The 20,780-nt window shown below is 44.7% G+C and overlaps 1 protein-coding gene across 3 annotated transcripts; it reads right to left on the bottom strand.

Moving 5' to 3' along the window:
- Positions 1-740: 740 nt before the first annotated feature.
- LRRC63 (leucine rich repeat containing 63) lies at positions 741-20,776 on the bottom strand. Of its 3 annotated transcripts, none has more exons than XM_082216387.1 (10): positions 20,678-20,776; positions 17,733-17,846; positions 16,015-16,500; positions 9,279-9,425; positions 5,369-5,562; positions 4,363-4,461; positions 3,800-3,936; positions 3,138-3,221; positions 1,809-2,048; positions 741-1,012 (listed from the first exon to the last, which is right to left on the bottom strand). In XM_082216387.1, exons 1-10 carry the CDS (start codon positions 20,751-20,753, stop codon positions 811-813), a joined length of 1,779 nt encoding a protein of 592 aa, XP_082072513.1. In that variant the 5' UTR covers positions 20,754-20,776; the 3' UTR covers positions 741-810. The 3 variants fall into 3 exon arrangements, with proteins under 3 accessions (XP_082072513.1, XP_082072514.1, XP_082072515.1); XM_082216388.1 differs by having other exon boundaries at positions 20,614-20,748; XM_082216389.1 differs by lacking the exon at positions 17,733-17,846 and having other exon boundaries at positions 20,678-20,768.
- Between the last annotated feature and the right edge of the window lie 4 nt (positions 20,777-20,780).

Below are 20,780 nucleotides of genomic sequence, written 5' to 3'. Positions count from 1 at the left end.
GTAGTTTTTACTGGAAACGTTAGGGCAGAAAGATAAAGTACTGGCTATTCTGTAACTAATTTTTGCACTCAAAGCAGCTACATTGGAATCATGAGACCAGTTCAGAAATGGAAGGATCTTCGATACACATGTGGTGGCATCACAAACGGGCAAAAAATTACTGGGAGATGATTTATGAAGAACTTAAGAAAATGTTTAAATTTACATTTCCCAAAAAAACCTGAAGCAATTTTATTGGCTATTATAGGTGAGGAGTTACCAAAGGAAGCTCACAATCTGTTTTTATATGCAACAGCAACTGCAGGAATAGATTACGCAAAAAAAATGGAAAGAAGAGGTCATCCCAACAAAAGATCAATGGCTGTACAAGTTGATAGAATTTTCAGAGCTTGCCACTATGACAGCTAAAACAAGAAATTTGGATGAGAGGAAAATAAAGGGTGAGTGGGAATATCTTAGTGAATATTTTAAAAGATGTGACATTAAAACTGCTTTGCAAGTAGGGATGAATTTTTGAACAACAGTCAACAAATGAAAAGAAAAAGAAGAAAAAATGATAGGAGTAAAGTAGGGAGGAACTAAATGAGTTGCAGCCAAATCTTGAATGCCGGTAAGGGATAAGTTGGGAAGTCTACATGGGGAAATGTGAGACAAAAACACTGTATGAAGTATAAAATGGAAATGGAAAAGTGTATAAACAAATAAAAAAAGGAATCGTCAGGCCAGGACATAGACCTGTGTACAGTGCAGTGCTTGGCACTTTATTCGACAGACTGCCAGTTCAGCTTCAGTCAGTTAAAATATTGACATCTATTGCACTGAAGCTGCAGCATCTGTAGCTGCCGCAGCTTCAGCAGCTGCAACAGCTTCAGCAACGTAATTCGAATAGCAGGTTGGCGAGCAGGCACTAAAAAGATAAGGAAGCCTAAGCCCATAGACATTCCTAAACATGCGAGGGAACTGAAAGCCTTTTCCATACAACGGTCCCGTGCAGCAGTCACAGGCTTTAAAGCTAAAATGTGGAGAGAGAGAGAGAGAGAGAGAAATGTTAGGTGTTCTTTACATTTAACGTACTGAGAAAAGAATGGACAGCAGGGCTGGCCAGTGTGGAACTACAACCCCAGCACCTTTAGCCAGCATGGCAAATTACCAAGGATGATGGGAGTTGTAGTCCAAAACATCTGGCCAGCACCATGTTGTCTACCTATAGAGCAGAGCTTGCGCTTGAAACCCATTAGAAATATTCTACTTTTATTAATAAGTAGCATTTAGATGGTGCCTGTGGTCTTGAACATTCAGAAACACTGAGTCGCGCCCGACATTGCGGGGGCTGACGCCACACGTGTGATGTGCATGCACGTGATGTCACACATGTTGCACGTGGCATGCATGATGACTGTGGCTTTGGGAGAGGCCGACCAGGCTTGCCCGCTAAACCCCACTGGTCCACGTGGAGTCTTCTGACTGCACTGCCCAGGGTGACATTCTGCCAGGTCTCCTCTGCCCTCTCAAGATTTGGGGGACTGAGCCCCATCCCAGCAGACATTGTGGGGGGCTGTAGAGGCCTCATCCCCATGGAGTTGGCGCACCTGTTCAAGACATTGCACGTACCTTACCCCCACTTATCTTTATACAGGGGATGCCAACCTTTTTGGACCAGTGGGTGCTATTCTAGCACAGGGCTGTGAGAATCCCTAAGGAAACCTTTTTGGTCACATAGTTATTGCAGGGGTTGGGGACTGACTGCTATTACATCTAAAGTTTCCCTTAAAACCTGTGGTTGTGATGGAGGTCCCCGCCTTACTTACCTGAGCAATATCTCGTGAATGTCCTTTGGGATTTTGCGATACACTCTCCAAAGGTTGTGTTTGGCAAAACAAAAGGCAGCCATGTCAGTGAGTCGTTGTGGCTCAAGGCGGCAGATTTCATCCCAGAAGTAGGCGTGCAAGAAGTTGTTTTCCACCTTAAGGCAGCTCAGCTTGAGCTTCAGCAGCCCGCAAGGCAAGACGTACAGTAGATTCCCTTCTACGTTCAGATATGTTAGGTTCCTAAAGGATCACAGACCAAAAGACACCCCACAGGTCACTTACATACGTCTCATCAACTTTAGAAGAAGAAGAAGAAGAGTTTGGATTTGATATCCCACTTTATCACTACCCGAAGGAGTCTCAAAGTGACTAACATTCTCCTTTCCCTTCCTTCCCCACAACAAACACTCTGTGAGGTGAGTGGGGCTGAGAGACTTCAGAGAAGTGTGACTGGCCCAAGGTCACCCAGCAGCTGCATGTGGAGGAGCGGGGAAGCGAACCCGGTTCCCCAGATTACGAGTCTATCACTCTTAACCACTACACCACACTACACCAAGCAGTTGGAATCCCCAGCTGGTTCCTCACAATATTCCTTCTGAGTCCAACCAGTCCCTGACAGTGGGTGTGTGAGTGAGGGTAAAACTAGCCTACTGTACGAAGGTAAAAGTCACATTTGTTGCTCTACCCACTTTTGATTCTGGCTCTGCAGAATCAAGTCAAAGTCGTTTCCAAATCAAGTCAAGTCGTTTCCAGGTCAAAGGCCTGGAAACGATGCCTTATGAGGAACGGCTAAGGGAGCTGGGCATGTTTAGCCTGGAGAAGAGGAGGTTAAGGGGTGATATGATAGCCATGTTCAAATATATAAAAGATGTCACATAGAGGAGGGAGAAAGGTTGTTTTCTGCTGCTCCAGAGAAGCGGCCACGGAGCAATGGATCCAAACTACAAGAAAGAAGATTCCACCTAAACATTAGGAAGAACTTCCTGACAGTAAGAGCTGTTCGACAGTGGAATTTGCTGCCAAGGAGTGTGGTGGAGTCTCCTTCTTTGGAGGTCTTTAAGCAGAGGCTTGACAACCATATGTCAGGAGTGCTCTGATGGTGTTTCCTGCTTGGCAGGGGGTTGGACTCGATGGCCCTTGTGGTCTCTTCCAACTCTATGATTCTATGATTCTGCTCATCACAGGAATGTTGTGAACTTTGCCCAGAATGGAATGTGTCCCACTGCAATAAGAGCTGGTACAAGAGTTTGTGCTTTGAAAATCTGATCAGGGAACCCCAGACAGTTGATACTGAAACAGTAGAAATCAGTTGGAGACTGAAATATATACCTGAGTTTTCCAATTTCATTAGGGATGGATTCAAGTTCATTGTAGGAAACATCGAGGCCCTGCAGATTGGGCAATGAAAATAGCCTATAGAAAGAAAGCAAATACACACCATACCAAAGGCATATGAAACTCAGCACATCATTCACCTGTTCAGCTGCTAATACGTGCTGAGTAATTCAGGAGGCCTAAAATTGCCACAGAAAGCCTCACTAAACCAAGAGACTACTTTCTTTGTCCTCCAATTTGTTACTATTGAAAAGACGGATTGTTTTGCACAAAAAAATGCGATAAAGATTATAGTTCCTAGGAATGGACAGAGGTTTTTTTTTAAGTGGGGGAGCAGTAAATAAAAGCAAAGAGACTGGTGGCATCTCAAATAATTTTGTTATGGTGAAAGCTTTTGTGGACGATAGTCTACTTCAGGTGCAAATCGACTGATGCAAGTGGTTACATGGGAAGAAGTGGACTTAATGTGGGAGATTTGCAGTCAAATGTGAGTTAGTATGTGAAGGGGTTAAGGACCATAGAGTTTTTAAAATTCCTGGAGTAGTCTCTGTGATGTCACAGAGTGTCCTAAGTGTGCTGGTGTTTATGAATCACACCGCTCTATTTTTCAGGTGATTTTTGTGCTTTTTGTGATATTAAAAGCACTACTACTGTACCCAGCTGGAAGAGTAGTCAGCAAATTGAAGGACATAACCAATAATTTAAGATTCTTCATTCGGCAGATATCTTCTGGGATGAATTTGATGGGGTTGTTTCGGAGCTTTAGCACTTCCAAGTGTTTAAGATAAAATACCTGTGGGATCAAAAAGAAAATTGAATGGGCAAATGCAATAAAATGAAGAAAACTGGGGACAAAGCCAAGGCTGGGTAGTTGATCTTCTAAGTGGAGGGCAAAGGTGTTGATAGACTTGGAGTGTGACTGGGGAACGGACAGCTTAGGAGGAAAGATAAGTAACCTTGGGTTGCATGTCACAAATAAACTCTGGTTCTTTGTGAACGCTCAGTATGCTGGGGCATGTTGATAAAATTGCAGGTGCATAGCTTCTCTCCTGTTGCTGCTGCTGTCAGAAAATGAGCCAAGATGGGATTAGAACCCTCTCAGATAGCTGCCATCTCCCGTCAAACCACCACATAATGCATGCACCCATGTCTTCCCTGCTACATGCATAAAAACAAGGCAGGATTTTGTTTGTTTGTTATGTCCCACCGTCACACTTACCTCTGTAGGAAAGAAGTACAAGTAGTTAAATGACAGGTTAAGGTACAGTAAAAAGCCGGCCAAAGGCGAGAGGTCTGGAAGTTGAAACAGAAAAAATGCCTATGGAGAAAACATAGAAAGGGGCAGGGAACCCACATGAGATTTATATTTTCTATAAATAATCTGCTGTAAGAAAGAACTGCTTTCTTACAGCAGCAACAGGGAACTAATACATGTCATTAGCAACAGGCTAATACATGTCTATTTCCATCCCTGGAAACCGCTCCATACATTGGGTGAAACAGTTTTGGAGGTATCTGCAGCATATTCGATTCAAAATAATATACACCTATGCTTTAAAAGATATGCTGGAATGCAGCCTGTGGATGTACTACCTAACAGGGATTAGGCCTTCCTGATCTGTGGAAACCATGTTCAAACCGACGATGTGATCATGCACACCTGACTACTCATATAGGGCCAACCCTGTGACTGAACGTAAAACGTTGATCTGAAGTGGTTTCAGAGATAAGACAGGCACCCATAGTCTTGCACACACTACTTCACACAGTCTCTACGATAGGGGTGGGGACCGTTTAGCCCTCCAGATGTTGTTGGACTACAGCTCCCTTCTGCCCTGAGCACTGGTCTTTTTGGCAGGACTGATGTGATCTGGAGTTCGGCAACATCTGGATGGTACCAGGTCCGCACCCCTGCTCTACAGACTTGGGAGTTCTGTGTGAACAGCACTTTTACTCTCAGTCTTTCTATAACGAACAGGGTAAAGAAGTCTGACAAATCACTCTGTAGCTCTGTGTAGCCTATAAGAGAACTATGGTGGTTTGTGGTTGATTGGGAAGACTTAGACTCAAGTTCTCAGTGTACCATAGACCTCCCAAGGTGACCTTTGGCTTAACTTCTCTTGGACTGTTATGGTGATAAAATGCAAATCCCACTGGAGGCCTCAGTAAGTGCCTCAGAGAAAAGACTGTCAAAGGCAACACAGCCACACTTTTAGGGAAATTACCTTAAGACTAAGCCCAGTTCTTCTATGCATTAGGCAAGAGAGTACTGCCATGTAAGCTGCTGACATTGATTCAGTCTCTTCCTCTTCTAGATTTAATTTTGGCTCGCTTCCCATACCGGAGATAAGTGAGTCATCATAATCCAGCTCGGGTTCATAATCCAGCTCAGGTTCTAGTTCTGGAATAAGTCTCGCTCCTGCATATGTGGTGGGAATGCAAAATGGTTAACCTGGGTGTTTAATATCAAATATCACTGGACAAAACATGTTTCTGGCTCCTCTTTGGCTCTTCTCTCTTTAGATAACGATGTCAACCCCTCAGTCATGTGTAAAAACATAGCCTTAATGTTACTAGTGGCTGCCAGATTAGTTATTGCCCGCTATTGAAAGTCTCCTTACACTTTAATGTGTGAGACATGGTTCAGCAATGAATGCATTTATTATTTCGGTCACAGACCAGTTCTAGCTCACATCAAGGAAGTCATAAAACACGATAGGGATACATTTGATGGTTCAGCAATGTCTGAAACATCGCTTTGTCAAAACACTTGACCAGACACAGACGTGTGGTCTAAGGAAAGGCTAAATCTCAGAATTCTGAATCAGATTCATTTACCTTTTTTGAACATATTGACAGGGAAGGATCTTCATATAACCCTCTAGCTCAGGGGTCAGCAAGGTTTATCTTGCCTGGGCTGGATTGGTCCTGTGGAGATCCCTCCGTGGGCCAGATCATGCGTGTGCCTGCGATTTTCTGCGTCTGCGTCTGCACAGATGCAATTTTCGGCGTCTGTGCAGACACGATGTCCAGTGCCGTGGAAGTGAGTCGCCATGCTGCGCTGCGCTGGTTTAGTGCAGTGTGCTCAGTTCGGGGGCAGCTCATCGGCCAGTCAAATGACCTCCACGGGCTGCTTCCGGCCTATGGGCCTTAGGTTTGTGATCCCTGCTCTAGCTTCTCAATCTTCATTATGCTTGGAGTATTTAAATATCTGATATTCAGCAAATCAAGACTATAATTTGGTATACAAATTCAATTGAAAAAAAGAGAATGCAATAAACACTGGGCAGGTTGTTAAGTGAGAAGGACAGTAAAAAGGTAAAGGGACCCCTGACCATTAGGTCCAGTTGTGACCAACTCTGGGGTTGCGGTGCTCATCTCGCTTTATTGGCCGAGGGAGCTGGCGTAGAGCTTCCGGGTCATGTGGCCAGCATGACTAAACCACTTCTGGCAAACCAGAGCAGCACACGGAAATGCTGTTTACCTTCCTGCTGGAGCAGTACCTATTTATCTACTTGCACTTTGATGTGCTTTCAAACTGCTAGGTTGGCAGGAGCAGGGACCGAGCAACGGGAGCTCACCCTGTGGCAGGGATTCGAACTGCCGACCTTCTGATCGGCAAGTCCTAGGCTCTGTGGTTTAACCCACAGCGCCACCCGCGTCCCACAAGAAGGACAGTAGCATCTCTTTAAAGCAACTGTTCTGGTAGGAGTACACATCCCATCAGCATCAGGCAGCATAACCAATTGTCCAGGATGACTAGAATTGCACCCTAACAACATATGGCTGCGGCTGCTTTAAGGTACCAACAAGGACAACAATTAAAATATAAATTGTGAACAATGTAACAGGCATTAGATAGCATAAGAAATAACAAATGCTGCCATTTGCTCCTCCAGCTTTCAGTCATAGCATGTTACAGCCCTATATATAGCACAGATCAAATCATTTTGGGTGATATTCAACATTAGCCCTGCTGAGAGCAGATTCATTGAAGTTAATGGACATGTCTAACCTCCGTCCATTCATTTCAACAGGTCTACTCTGAATAGGACTTAGCTGAACCCAACTCTTCTCCTCTCATAATGGTCTTTGCCACTTCTTCACTTCAAGCTGTTTTTTCCTTAACCCACCCCTGATAACAGACTGATCTCTTAGTAATCCAGCACACAGTTTAGCAATACGTGGGTCGGCCAAAGTTGTGCCTTGTGACTAGCTGACTGGACTGACCAGCTTCTGTTTATGCTATAAGAAGTGTGGCATTTGGTACTAATCAGCTGCAAAGCAATGTATGTGCTAACACCCCATTCATGAGATGTAGATGTATAGCATTGACTAGGGATGCGGGTGGCGCTGTGGTCTAAACTACTGAGCCTCTTGGGCTTGCCGATCAGAAGGTCGGCGGTTCGAATCCCCGCGACGGGGTGAGCTCCCGTTGCTTGGTCCCTGCTCCTGCCAACCTAGCAGTTTGAAAGCACGTCAAAGTGCAAGTAGATAAATAGGTATCGCTCCGGTGGGAAGGTAAACGGCATTTCTGTGTGCTGCTCTGGTTTCGGTGCTCCGTTGCACCAGAAGCGGCTTAGTAATGCTGGCCTCATGACCCGGAAAAACTGCCCGCGGACAAACGCCAGCTCCCTTGGCCTGTAAAGTGAGATGAGCGCCGCAACCCCAGAGTCGTCTGCGACTGGACTTAACTGTCAGGGGTCCTTTACCTTTACCTTTTTACAGCATTGACTAAACAGTAAGGCATGTTTTGGGGTTCAGTCTCATCACGATTAGACTTGTGCATCTACTCCATCATGTCCTCAATGCTTGGTTCTGCCACTGTCAGTCTATTGGGGTGCAGGATCTGAAGCAGGGAGCCTCTCTTCATATGAAACTCCCTGCAGGATTTATAGCAGATCTTCCACTCCAACAAGTGGGGCACAGCAGCACCAGGCAAGGGGAAAGTGGCCAAGGTGTGATTTCCTAATCATGTGAGAGACTGAATTAGAGATGCACAAATTCTGGGCATTTTGAAGCCATTGCTCTCATCCTGGGTTTCCCCTCAGGGGAAAAACATGTGGAAATTTGGAAAGAACCTGAAATATATGGAAAACTTACTTTCTTACTGTTAAGTTGTGGGTGAACATATCAGACGACACAGTGATTCTTCAAACAGCTCTTGTTTATTCCAAAAGGCCAGAACAGAACTGAACTGAGGAGCTCAGTCAGCCTGCTTATATAGAGCTCCAGAACAGCGTAACTGTTGCAATTTTCTAAAACTATCCAATCACTGAATGTCACTTTTCGATCCTTCATTTGCATAACTAGCTACAGTATCCCCCTGCTGGCCCAGGGTGAGAACTTCAGTACATAACACTTACCAAACCTCATTATTTTACTGCTTTAGCAACATAAATCTCATGATTTATTTCATTAATACAGTTGTGTATGCTACATTTAATGAAACAAATATGCAGAACGTAAGCTGACGAGTATGGTTGTGGATGCCCGGGCTTAGGAGAAAAAAGTATTGTGTTTTTACAGAGGGCTTGTGATGGAACGTTTACTTCCCTACTAATTGGATTGCCCAGAATATTCACCCCCAAATTAAAGATTTGCATCACACATTACATAAGAATGCAAGGACACACAGCATATATTTGAAAGCAGCTTATATGCTAGATGGCATATAGCCCTGTCTTGTTTGTAGTGGCAGCTGCAACCTTTAGTAAAATGCTTGTAGATTCTGAACTAGTGAATTGTCATGATGTTTAATATTTGATTAAGACAGCTCACTGATCCATAGCTGTCAACCTTCCCTTTTCCCCCTGGAAATTCCCTTATTCCAGTGCCGTTTCCCGCTGCTTCCCGCTGCTATCCCGGATTGTTAGATATCCCGTAGACTGTCCCCGGGACAGGTGAGGCTGCTGGTCCCTTATTTTCGAGGCTGCTGATCCCTTATTTTCAAATCTGAAAGTTGACAGCTATGCACCGATCACTTCTATCATCAACTGTTTCCAATAAAGCTTGTTTATTACCTTATTTTATATTTGTGTGTGTGCTGCATCAAGGCTTTTAGATGAATAACAGTAACGGTTCTTTCTAAAGGACACACACACATACATGAGAGTATATAAAAATGGTTTCTACCTGCATAAGTCACTCTTTTCTTTTTTTTCTGTTTTACCTCCTCAATAATCAATTCTTTTTCCTCTGCAGGGAGAGACAGTCTTTCTTCCAGTCTTTCTCCCAGTCTTTCTCCCAGTCTCTCCGCCAGTCTCTCCTCCAGTAACCTTTCTGAAAAACATTGTGAATCAAGTTAGAATGGATTCTGTTTATATGGAGATAAATATCTTCCGATCTTCCCTTGCAAAACAACAGTGTCTCTTGGGATGTGTGTGTTGGTTGTTGTTTAGGCTTTTAAAACACTTGGGGGGTGGGCTTCAGTGTTGCACTATTACAAATTTTCTGTCTGGTTCCCACATGGAATTATCCCCCCTACCACATGCTGTTCTGGGGTCTATCTTTAGGAAGCTTGGGGGGGGGGGCAAACTCCATTATAGCACAAATGGAAGCCCTTGTCCAAGGTTTCTGCTAATGGGAGTTCCTAAGCTGAATCCCATATCATCCAACATTCCTCCAATGAAAATAGGGACATCCTATTCCATTATTATTATTATTATTATTATTATTATTATTATTATGCCACCCATTAAACATTAAAAAACATCCCTATACAGGGCTGCCTTCAGATGTCTTCTAAAGGTTGTATACTTAATTATAATTATAATTATGATTATAATTATAATTATAATTATAATTTATTTATACCCCGCCCATCTGGCTGGGTTTCCCCAGCCACTCTGGGTGGCTTCCAATAGAATATTAAAAACACAATAAAACATCAGACATTAAAAACCCTTAATATCTCCCTGTCTTGGGGGGGGGGTCCACATATCTCCATATACTTCAACTGTTCACCATTGAAAATAGGGACATTGTTATAAGAAAAAAACTGCTCCTTTATCCCTCTTTATCCAAGAGCCTATATAGTGCCCTTATGTAGGTTTTCTATTGGTAAAGGTAAAGGTAAAGGGACCCCTGACCATTAGGTCCAGTTGTGGCCGACTCTGGGGTTGCGGCGCTCATCTTGCTTTACTGGCCGAGGGAGCCGGCATACAGCTTCCAGGTCATGTGGCCAGCATGACTAAGCCACGTCTGGTGAACCAGAGCAGCACACAGAAACACCGTTTACCTTCCCACCGGAGCGGTACCTATTTATCTACTTGCACTTTGACATGCTTTTGAACTGCTAGGTTGGCAGGAGTTGGGACCGAGCAACGGGAGCTCACTCCGTCACGGGGATTCAAACCACCGACCTCCTGATCGGCAAATCCTAGGCTCTGTGGTTTAACCCACAGCGCCACCCGCGTGGGTTTCTATTGGTAGGAGACAATAATAGAGACCAGTCAGAGAATATTGAGAAGCAAAGCAGCTAGTAAGCATAATCTTTATCAGACTATTGCAACAGGGTCCCCTGCTCACCCTACGCAGGGAGGGAGGAGAGGAACCCAAAACATTGGTGTGCAAACTCTTATATAGACTTTTGAAACTGCCTACCCTGTAGCTCAAGACCACCCCCCAAAACATCATACACACATCACAGAAAGAGGTGGTCCCCAACAGAAATTTGAGTGTGTTGCTTCTCTCCTGTCTGCCAGGATACCTGATAATGCCTTATTATCTGATTGTCTTTTCTGGGTAGCCTGGCCATTCCTTTGAGATGGTAAATACTTAGTTCCTGAATCTCTTACGCATATTGATAGTGTGCTCAGCTTAACAGACTATATTTACAGGGAGGTGTGAGCCCCTATAGTCCAAAGACAATTTGAAAGCTATTCCCATTTCCTTCCTCCTTGCAGAGAAATATTTGAGGTCAATTTGGGAGAGTCAAAACGGCTTCAGGATTGTTCTCCTATACTATTTCAGACACGTGGTTTATATACTTATGTATGTGTTTGCCTTGTACATTTATGTAAAGGTAAAGGTAAAGGGACCCCTGACCATTAGGTCCAGTCATGACCGACTCTGGGGTTGCGGCACTCATCTCACTTTATTGGCTGAGGGAGCCAGCATACAGCTTCTGGGTCATGTGGCCAGCATGACTAAGCCGCTTCTGGCGAACCAGAGCAGCGCACAGAAACGCCGTTTACCTTCCCGCCGGAGTGGTACCTATTTATCTACTTGCACTTTGATGTGCTTTCGAACTGCTAGGTTGGCAGGAGCAGGGACCGAGCAACGGGAGCTCACCCTGTTGAGGGGATTTGAACCGCTGACCCTCTGATCGGCAAGTCCTAGGCTCTGTGGTTTAACCCACAGCACCACCCGCGTCCTGTACATTTATGTACATTTATTTTATATACAGTATATAAGACCTTAGAATTCCTATAACAGACATCTTATGGTGATACGGAAAGGAAGGGGGGGGCTCCTTTCCCCCTTCCTTCTAGGAACATCCGAGGCCCCGCTTATTCCTATGGCCCCGCTTTAGCCAATCACAGCCATGCATTCGTCCTGCAGAAGCTAGCTCAGGGAGCTCCTGCACGCCTCATTTCACCCCTGACAAGCTGCTGACGGCCCCCCACGGCGAGAACAGTGGATCCGAAACCAGGGACCTCCTGTTACAATGTATCCATTCTGTTTCTGCTTTTGCCCTATAGTACAGAAGGGGTTTGAAATCATTGAAATCTTTAGAAATTGATATAAAATCAACCGTAACTCCGATTTCTTCGCTCTCAGTGTCATTCAACTCAGTTCCCCGTGGACTCCATGATGCTATCCCTACTTCCATAATCCCCAAAGCGGCAGGTCACATACGCAGGAACTTCTTAATTCGCCAAACCTTCCCTTTAGGCAATATTAGGTGGCAGACGATGCATATCTCTGACCCATTGTCTTGCCACCACCGGTACTCAATAAATGTGTATCTATGTATATTTGCCGCTCCGCATATCCCCCCTCCCTCATCCGAAAATGCTAATTAATGTAATCCCACCTTTTCATAATGTATTCATGACGTGTAAAGTATATTCATGATGTAACTTGTGAAACCCAACCTTCCCATAATGTATTCGTGACGTTTCATGCACTGTATTCTGGGATATGGAGGGAAATTTCAAAAGTTCATGTCACCCCTTTCTCTGGGTTCAATCTCGCCTTGAACCTGTTGCGCAATAAACTTGGATCTTCTGCAGTTTGCTCCTGTGTCCGGCTGAGCTCATTTTCTTCCGCAGGGACCCACGGACTTAGTCCGATGAGCTGGGTGGCAGAGTAACCCCGCACCCAGATTTTAGCCGTAACAGTTGGCTGCCCAACGTGGGGCTTGCGGTTCTCCCGAGCTGCTGACTGGGGGCCCCGAAATCTTCAGCCGGCTCCGGGCCATTTTGCCTGGGAAGATCCTTTTGGACCCCCAGCCATCTTCTGGGCGGTAATCGAAAGCCCTAGGAGTTCAGCCGGGGAGCAAAGAGGGATCCAGCCGGCTTATTCATCGATCCCGGGATCATCATAGAAGACAACATCCGAGGCCCCGCTTATTCCTATGGCCCCGCTTTAGCCAATCACAGCCATGCATTCGTCCTGCAGAAGCTAGCTCAGGGAGCTCCTGCACGCCTCATTTCACCCCTGACAAGCTGCTGACGGCCCCCCACGGCGAGAACAGTGGATCCGAAACCAGGGACCTCCTGTTACAATGTATCCATTCTGTTTCTGCTTTTGCCCTATAGTACAGAAGGGGTTTGAAATCATTGAAATCTTTAGAAATTGATATAAAATCAACCGTAACTCCGATTTCTTCGCTCTCAGTGTCATTCAACTCAGTTCCCCGTGGACTCCATGATGCTATCCCTACTTCCATAATCCCCAAAGCGGCAGGTCACGTACGCAGGAACTTCTTAATTCGCCAAACCTTCCCTTTAGGCAATATTAGGTGGCAGACGATGCATATCTCTGACCCATTGTCTTGCCACCACCGGTACTCAATAAATGTGTATCTATGTATATTTGCCGCTCCGCATATCCCCCCTCCCTCATCCGAAAATGCTAATTAATGTAATCCCACCTTTTCATAATGTATTCATGACGTGTAAAGTATATTCATGATGTAACTTGTGAAACCCAACCTTCCCATAATGTATTCGTGACGTTTCATGCACTGTATTCTGGGATATGGAGGGAAATTTCAAAAGTTCATGTCACCCCTTTCTCTGGGTTCAATCTCGCCTTGAACCTGTTGCGCAATAAACTTGGATCTTCTGCAGTTTGCTCCTGTGTCCGGCTGAGCTCATTTTCTTCCGCAGGGACCCACGGACTTAGTCCGATGAGCTGGGTGGCAGAGTAACCCCGCACCCAGATTTTAGCCGTAACAATGGAAAAGCAGGACATTTGGGGATCAAATCAGAAACTGGGACATCTTTTGTAAATCCAGGACTGTCCCTGGAAAATAGGGACACTTGGAAGGTCTGAAATCCTGCTCTTTGTGTACCAAACTGAATGTATATACCCTTCTATATTCTGCTACAGGGCAGGTTAATTTAAATCATCAGGAAAGAAGATTGAGGACTCAGCTATAACATTTTAAGTGCATTATACAAATGTGACACTAGATGGCACTGGTGAGCATGCAGGTTTTTTAAAAGCATTTTCAAAGCATTTTTTATATCTGTGTAGATCCAGCCTAATATTATATTGACTGTTCGCAGAGAATCCTCAGAGCACTAATACTTTTACTTCAGTGGAAGAGTTGCTACAAGAGCTCAGACACCCTTCTCATCAGGGCTTATCTATTATTATTGGCATTATTATTAATTAGATTTATGTACTGCCTATCATCATAAGAGCTCAGGGGGTTCACAGAATAAAATACAGGGTAAAGGTAAAGGTACCCCTGCCCAACAGGGCCAGTCGTGACCGACTCTAGGGTTGCGCGCTCATCTCGCTCAAGAGGCCGGGAGCCGGCGCTGTCCAAAGACACTTCCGGGTCACGTGGCCAGCGTGACGAAGCTGCATCTGGCGAGCCAGCACCAGCGCCGCACACGGAAACGCCGTTTACCTTCCCGCTATAAAGCAGTCCCTATTTATCTACTTGCACGCACTTAGGGGTGCTTTCGAACTGCTAGGTTGGCAGGAGCTGGGACCGAACGACGGGAGCTCAACCCATCGCGGGGATTCGAACTGCCGACCTTACGATCAGCAAGTCCTAGGCACTGAGGTTTTACCCACAGCGCCACCCGCTTCCCAAAATACAGAATAAAAAGAAGAAAATACAGTGGTGCCCCGCAAGACGAATGCCTCGCAAGACAGAAAACTCGCTAGACGAAAGAGTTTTCCGTTTTGGAGGTGCTTCGCAAAACGAATTTCCTATGGGCTTGCTTCACAAGATGACAATGTCTTGCGAGTTCCTGCTGGTTCCCCCTTTTTTCTAAGCCGCTAAGCCGCTTATCAGCTGATCCGATCAGCAGATAAGCCGCTAATAGCGCTAATAGCGCTAATCCGCTAATCCGTCAATGGGCTTGCTTTGCAAGACAAAAAAACCGCTAGACGAAGAGAATCACAGAACGGATTCTTTTCGTCTTGCGAGGCACCACTGTAAGTAAATCAAACCAGCAAAACAATAACCCCCCTCCCTTCATCCTGATTCCCACCCCTACTTTCCTTACACCCTTCTGTTCCACCAAACTCTTGATACAGACTTGCTACTATGTCTCCCTGCCCTTGCAGACTCTGATTCCAATGTCTCTAATTTTTTTGTTCCTTTCCTATTTGCTATAAGTGTGAGTGGGCCCCACTCTTTGTTTTGATGGTGCCTTAAAAGGGCAACACCCTCTTATCTTTACCCCCTTCAACAGCTCATTTTCAAAGCAGGACGGAAAGCGTTCCGACAATTCATCTTCTCCTCTTTGCTCTCTGGCTGCTCTCAGTTTTCCTCTTTCTGATTCCCCATCAAGCAGATTTATGGGTCCCAAGGGGATAGGAGAAGGCGGGGAAGTCCCACTGTGCCGCTAAAAGACCTGGCATGCCTTCGGCTCAGCATTTCTGCTTTATCTCTGCACATTTTGAGGAGAGGCATGACCTCCGACTTGGCCTGGTTTATTGCTGGTGGAGTTTCTTCCACGGATTTACAGAGGTGTGAAACTATCTCTGCTTCCTTTTCACAACTGATTTACATCACTGATCCTAAAATCAAGTTTCCCCCCTGGCACGTTACACCATTCTTTTACGAAAGCGCATGCTATAGTCGCTAAAAATGTTGATTTACAATTAAACAGACCTCATACAACCTATGATTACTTAAAAATGTTCACTTTTACCATTCCAGAAAGTCCCATTTTGAACCTAATGGGATTTACGGTACTTTCCAGACTCCTTAGGGCTGCACTGTAAGAAATCTCCAAGTAGGAGATCTCTTACACACCTAATTGATTAGAGTTTTCATTACTACAGCAAGCTTCTATTGTTCATTACCATGATGAAAAACAGCAGAGTTTTGTACTAAAATGCAGTCTGAATTGGGGGGGGGGGAGAGATTTAAACAGGAATATATATAGAGAGAGAGAGACTAAGTGGGAGATTTGAAGACCCTGAAAGTCCTGATCAAATCCAATGTAAGCGTGAAAATGTGCAGAGTTTTCCTTTTCACTTTTTAAAAAAAATATCAATTCTGACATTCTCTTAGAGTAAAATTCAGTGTTGCCAATTTTCAGCTATGCATTGGAGAACAAACAGACCTTTGGGGATGGCATTAATTGAAAACAGCAGAGAAAGAATATGCAGAAATGTGAGTGTGTAAAACAAGCCAGAATTCATAAAACTGTAGCATACAGTACTGTACCTAATTCCATTTGTCTCTCAGATTTTCTTGGTGGTTCAGGAAAAGGCAGATCTGCATTTGTGATCAGTATAGAATGGAGTTCTCTTGGACCTCTCCTTTCCCTAGCAATCAGCTCACTCGTGAGTGCTTCATAGTTAAGTCGAGAAATAATTGGCCTTGTAGTTACAACGTCCAAGCATTTGACATGAAGAGTGGCGACTATAGCCAGACCTTTCAATATAAAATCTCTTCGTAAAAGCAGCCGGTAATCTCCTACAAATGGCATTTGCATCCTTAAGGGTACACGACGTTTTTGCAATGGGAAGCTAGGAGGACCGCTAGGATGTGAAGGAATAATAAAGGTTCTCTCAATATTCGCTGGAACTTGGATTTCAGAACAAAAGTCCGGAAAACTCAAACAAATTGCTTGGCTCTTCTCAGGCAAATGAAGCTGGTCATAATCAGTGCCAGGTTTTCCTTTGAATTTTGTATCTTCCTCGTGAGCACCTGTAATGAAATAGGACAGTTATACACAAAAAGAAAAGTCAGGCTATTTAAAGTGCAAACTAATGTTTCCCAAATAGAATTAACTCAGCCTTGGTTGTGGAGAGGGAATTTTGCTTCCTTATTAAAAAAAAGAAAGTAATTTGCAATGCCTTTTGAAGAAGTGAAAAGCAGGGCTGGCCCAAGACATTTTGCTGCCTGAGGCAAACCAGAAAATGGCACCCTCTGGGAAATTGCAGTTCGTTAAGAGTGCTGAGTTAAAGCATAGATAAGGAATATCAGGATCAGGGCCCAAATGCAACCGTCTAGGCCTCTGTCGGGGCTCAAGCCACTCTCTTCAGTCCTGCTTTTATATCCTCCAACATCCGGCTGATCCACATTGGGACACTTAATTTTTTCACTCCCAAGCTGTCACAGGAGCTGGCAGGCTTGGACCAGAGCATGAGACCAGAAAACAAATTTTATTTGTTTTTTTTTACCAGTGCTGTGGCGCCAGACCAGAAAATGAGCACTTTTGGGTTCATTGCTCTGGCTAACTTGCACCAGAGTGCTGAACCCAAAAATGGGACATTCCAGGGATGGCTTCTGTAATTCCGGGATATCCCACTTAAATCAGGACAGTTGAGCGGTATGTGCTTTGTGCGTTCCTTGAGTGTTTTTGGAGAGAAGGCACTATAGTGGTGGGAGAACTCTCTTCTCAGACACCCCTCCCTACATACTAAGGAATGAGCCCCACTGATCACAGTGGACGAATTCTTGGCATAGATGCCGAGAAGAGCGCTGCCCAAGTTTCAAGTTGTAAACCATTGAATAAAAGGTAAAGGGACCCCTGACCATTAAGCCCAGTCGTGGCCGACTCTGGGGTTGCAGCGCTCATCTCGCTTTATTGGCCAAGGGAGTCGGCGTACAGCTTCCGGGTCATGTGCCCAGCATGACTAAGCCACTTCTGGCGAACCAGAGCAGCGCACGGAAAAGCCGTTTACCTTCCCATCAGAGTGGTACCTATTTATCTACTTGCACTTTGACGTGCTTTCAAACGGCTAGGTTGGCAGGAGTAGGGACCGAGCAACGGGAGCTCACCCTGTCACAGGGATTCGAACCACCGACCTTCTGATCGGCAAGTCCTAGGCTCTGTGGTTTAACCCACAGCGCCACCCGCGTCCCTCAAACCATTGAATAGACCATGGTTAATCAATGGTATGCCCAATCTCAGGTTACCCATTGTGCCACATTACCTTTTCGGCCTTTTCTGCTTGGTCCAGCCCGTTCAGTCTTCCCCTTTGGGGACAAAGGTCTCCGAAGCAATTTAGGTTCAGACATGGACCTGGATTTATAATCCTGTTGTAAAACTGTGTGAGAAACGTGAGTATACTTTGTTCTTAAAAATGAGAATGCAGAGACGCAGAAGATTAGCTTTCTTCAAACATTCTGTACTCAGTACCGCTCCAAATTTTCTTCCTTATAGGACATATGTCCACAACTTTCAACCTAGCACCAAATTATTATTATTTTTTTAAAAAAACCTTAGCATCAACTATCTGATGTGTGGACACTCTTTGACGCAGCTGCATCCACACCCCTGCAGCACTTGCACAGAAAAATTGGGGTGAAACTTTAGATTGGTTTAAAATAATTGATTTTCCATCCCTCTCTCTGTGTGTGAGAGAATGTAAAATCATCAACCATTAGAGTTGAAAGGGATCCTGGGAAGACTTGAACCACCAATCTTCTAGTTAACAGCCAGATGTGCTGATCCCTTGTGCCACTGGTGTTTTCATTCCTCCACCCTGAACTGGCAGGATATGTTCCCCAATTTCATTTTCCCAGTGTGAACAACCAATCTATCCTTTAGAAGTAACCCCAGTGCGTACAGCATGGATGTTACATTGACAAATATATTGTCCAATGCTTTGAACTGCAGCGTCAAACTTGTTACCTTCTTTTTTTAAAAAAAATCCCTGCAGCAGTTGCACATCTCATTGTAGGCATGCGAGTTCCATTTTACTGTAGTGTCAGCTGACGACATGGCTCCCCAAATCAACACAGATTGTGGAAACTTCACACTGGACTTCAAGCATCTGGCATTGTGTGCTTCCCCATTCTTCCTCCAGACTCTGGGTCCTTGGTTTCCAAATGAGATGCAAAAGCTGCTCTCATCAGAAAAGATTTGGGGAGCCATGTCATCAGCTGGTGTTGGTCCACTGTGCTTCATTAAGTCCAGGGTCAATGTTGCCGTCTACCAGGAGATTTTGAAGCACTTCATGCTTCCTTCCACAGACGAGCTTTATGGGGATGCTGACTTCATTTTCCAGCAGGACCTTGGCACCTGCCCACACTGCCAAAAGTACCCAAACCCGGTTCAATGCCCATGGGATTACTGTGCTTGATTGGCCAGCAAACTCGCCTGACCTGAACCCCATAGAGAGTCTATGGGGCATTGCCAAGAGAAAGATGACAAACATGAGACCAAGCAATGCAGAAGAGCTGAAGGCTGCTGTTGAAGCATCCTGGTCTTTCATAACACCTCAGCAGTGCCATAGGCTGATAGCATCCATGCCACGCCACATTGAGGCAGTAATTGATGCAAAAGGGGCCCAAACCAAGTACTGAGTACATATGCATGCTTCTACTTCTCAGAGGTCCAACATTGCTCTATTTGCAATCCTTGTTTTGCTGATTTCATTTAATATTCTAATTATCTAAGACTGTTAATTTGGGGTTTTCATCAATTGTATGCCATGATCATCACAATTATAACAAATAAAGGCTTGACATATCTCGCTTTGCATGACATGAGTCTATCTCATATATTAGTTTCACCTTTTAAGTTGAATTACTGAAATAAATGAACTTTTCCACGATATTCTAAATTTCCAAGTTTCACCTGTATATCCTTAGCTCCCAGAGTTCAGGATTAATTAATGGACCAAAGGATGTAATTTGAAAATGAAATGGGCTGATTGTCACAGCTGGTCATTCCTCGGCTTGTGTTTGCAATGCAGGTTTTGCAGTGAGAAGATTGTAATGTTTGCATATGTTTGGAGAAGACTCTAGATTCCCTATTGCTTGAATTAGCAGCTCATCACAGATGCTAAGTGCAGGTTAGCTTTTATATATCCATCTATTTCAGAGCACATACCCATCCGAAGAAAATCCATTAAAGTTTTGAGGCAGTTCTGTACATCTGTACATTTGGATGTGCCTAGTAGGTTCATTATGTTTAGTGTGTCTCTGTAAAACAGTGATATGTAACCTGTGGTTCTTCAGCTGCCACTGGACTCCAACTCAGCAAGCATGACCAGTGGCTAGAGATTATGTAGTCCAATGGCATCTGAAAGTCCATAAGTTCTCCATTAAGGCTCTGCAAAGGCTGCTTGGCAGGCTGATACTCAGAATAATCAATGTGGTTACAAATTCTCATATTTTTTGTGTGCATGGTGGTCAACCAATGTGTCAGTCAACTCATAATAATTTGCCCTAAGTTGATATTGTACATCAACCTACAGCTGGCAGAAAACTGCCTCATAATGCTACCTTGCCTTAGGAAGCCTATACAACTAGTCTCTGCTTTTTGTGGTGATGGAAAAAAGCAGAGACATCATCTAGCCGATCAAGGTCCGTATAGTTAAAGCTATGGTTTTCCCAGTAGTGATGTATGGAAGTGAGAGCTGGACCATAAAGAAGGCTGATCGCCGAAGAATTGATGCTTTTGAATTCTGGTGCTGGAGGAGGCTCTTGAGAGTCCCATGGACTGCAAGAAGATCAAACCTCTGCATTCTGAAGGAAATCAGCCCTGAGTGCTCACTGGAAGGACACATCCTGAAGCTGAGGCTCCAATACTTTGGCCACCTCATGAGAAGACTCCCTGGAAAAGACCCTGATATTGGGAAAGATGGAGGGCACAAGGAGAAGGGGACGACAGAGGACGAGATGGTTGGACAGTGCTCTCGAAGCTACCAGCATGAGTTTGACCAAACTGTGGGAGGCAGTGGAAGACAGGAGTGCTTGGTGTGCTCTGGTCTATCGGGTCATGAAGAGTTGGACATGACTAAACGACTAAACAACAACAACAACAAGTCTGTTTCAAGCTTTTCAACTGTAAGAATAGTAACTTACACAGCTGCTCATGTAATTAATAACTTGTTAATGACCTCTCGGCCGCCATTTTTGTTTTTCCTACCATGGCCAAGACATAGATGTTTTGCTGGACTCACTGGACCTGTCAGAGACAACACCTGAGGAAGGTCGCTTGGCATCCTTGGAGACAAGTCCTAACAAACAAG

This window comes from Podarcis vaucheri (assembly GCF_965113315.1).
Source record: "Podarcis vaucheri genome assembly, chromosome: 3".
NCBI lineage: Eukaryota > Metazoa > Chordata > Lepidosauria > Squamata > Lacertidae > Podarcis > Podarcis vaucheri.
This window is presented reverse-complemented; position numbering and strand designations above follow the sequence as displayed.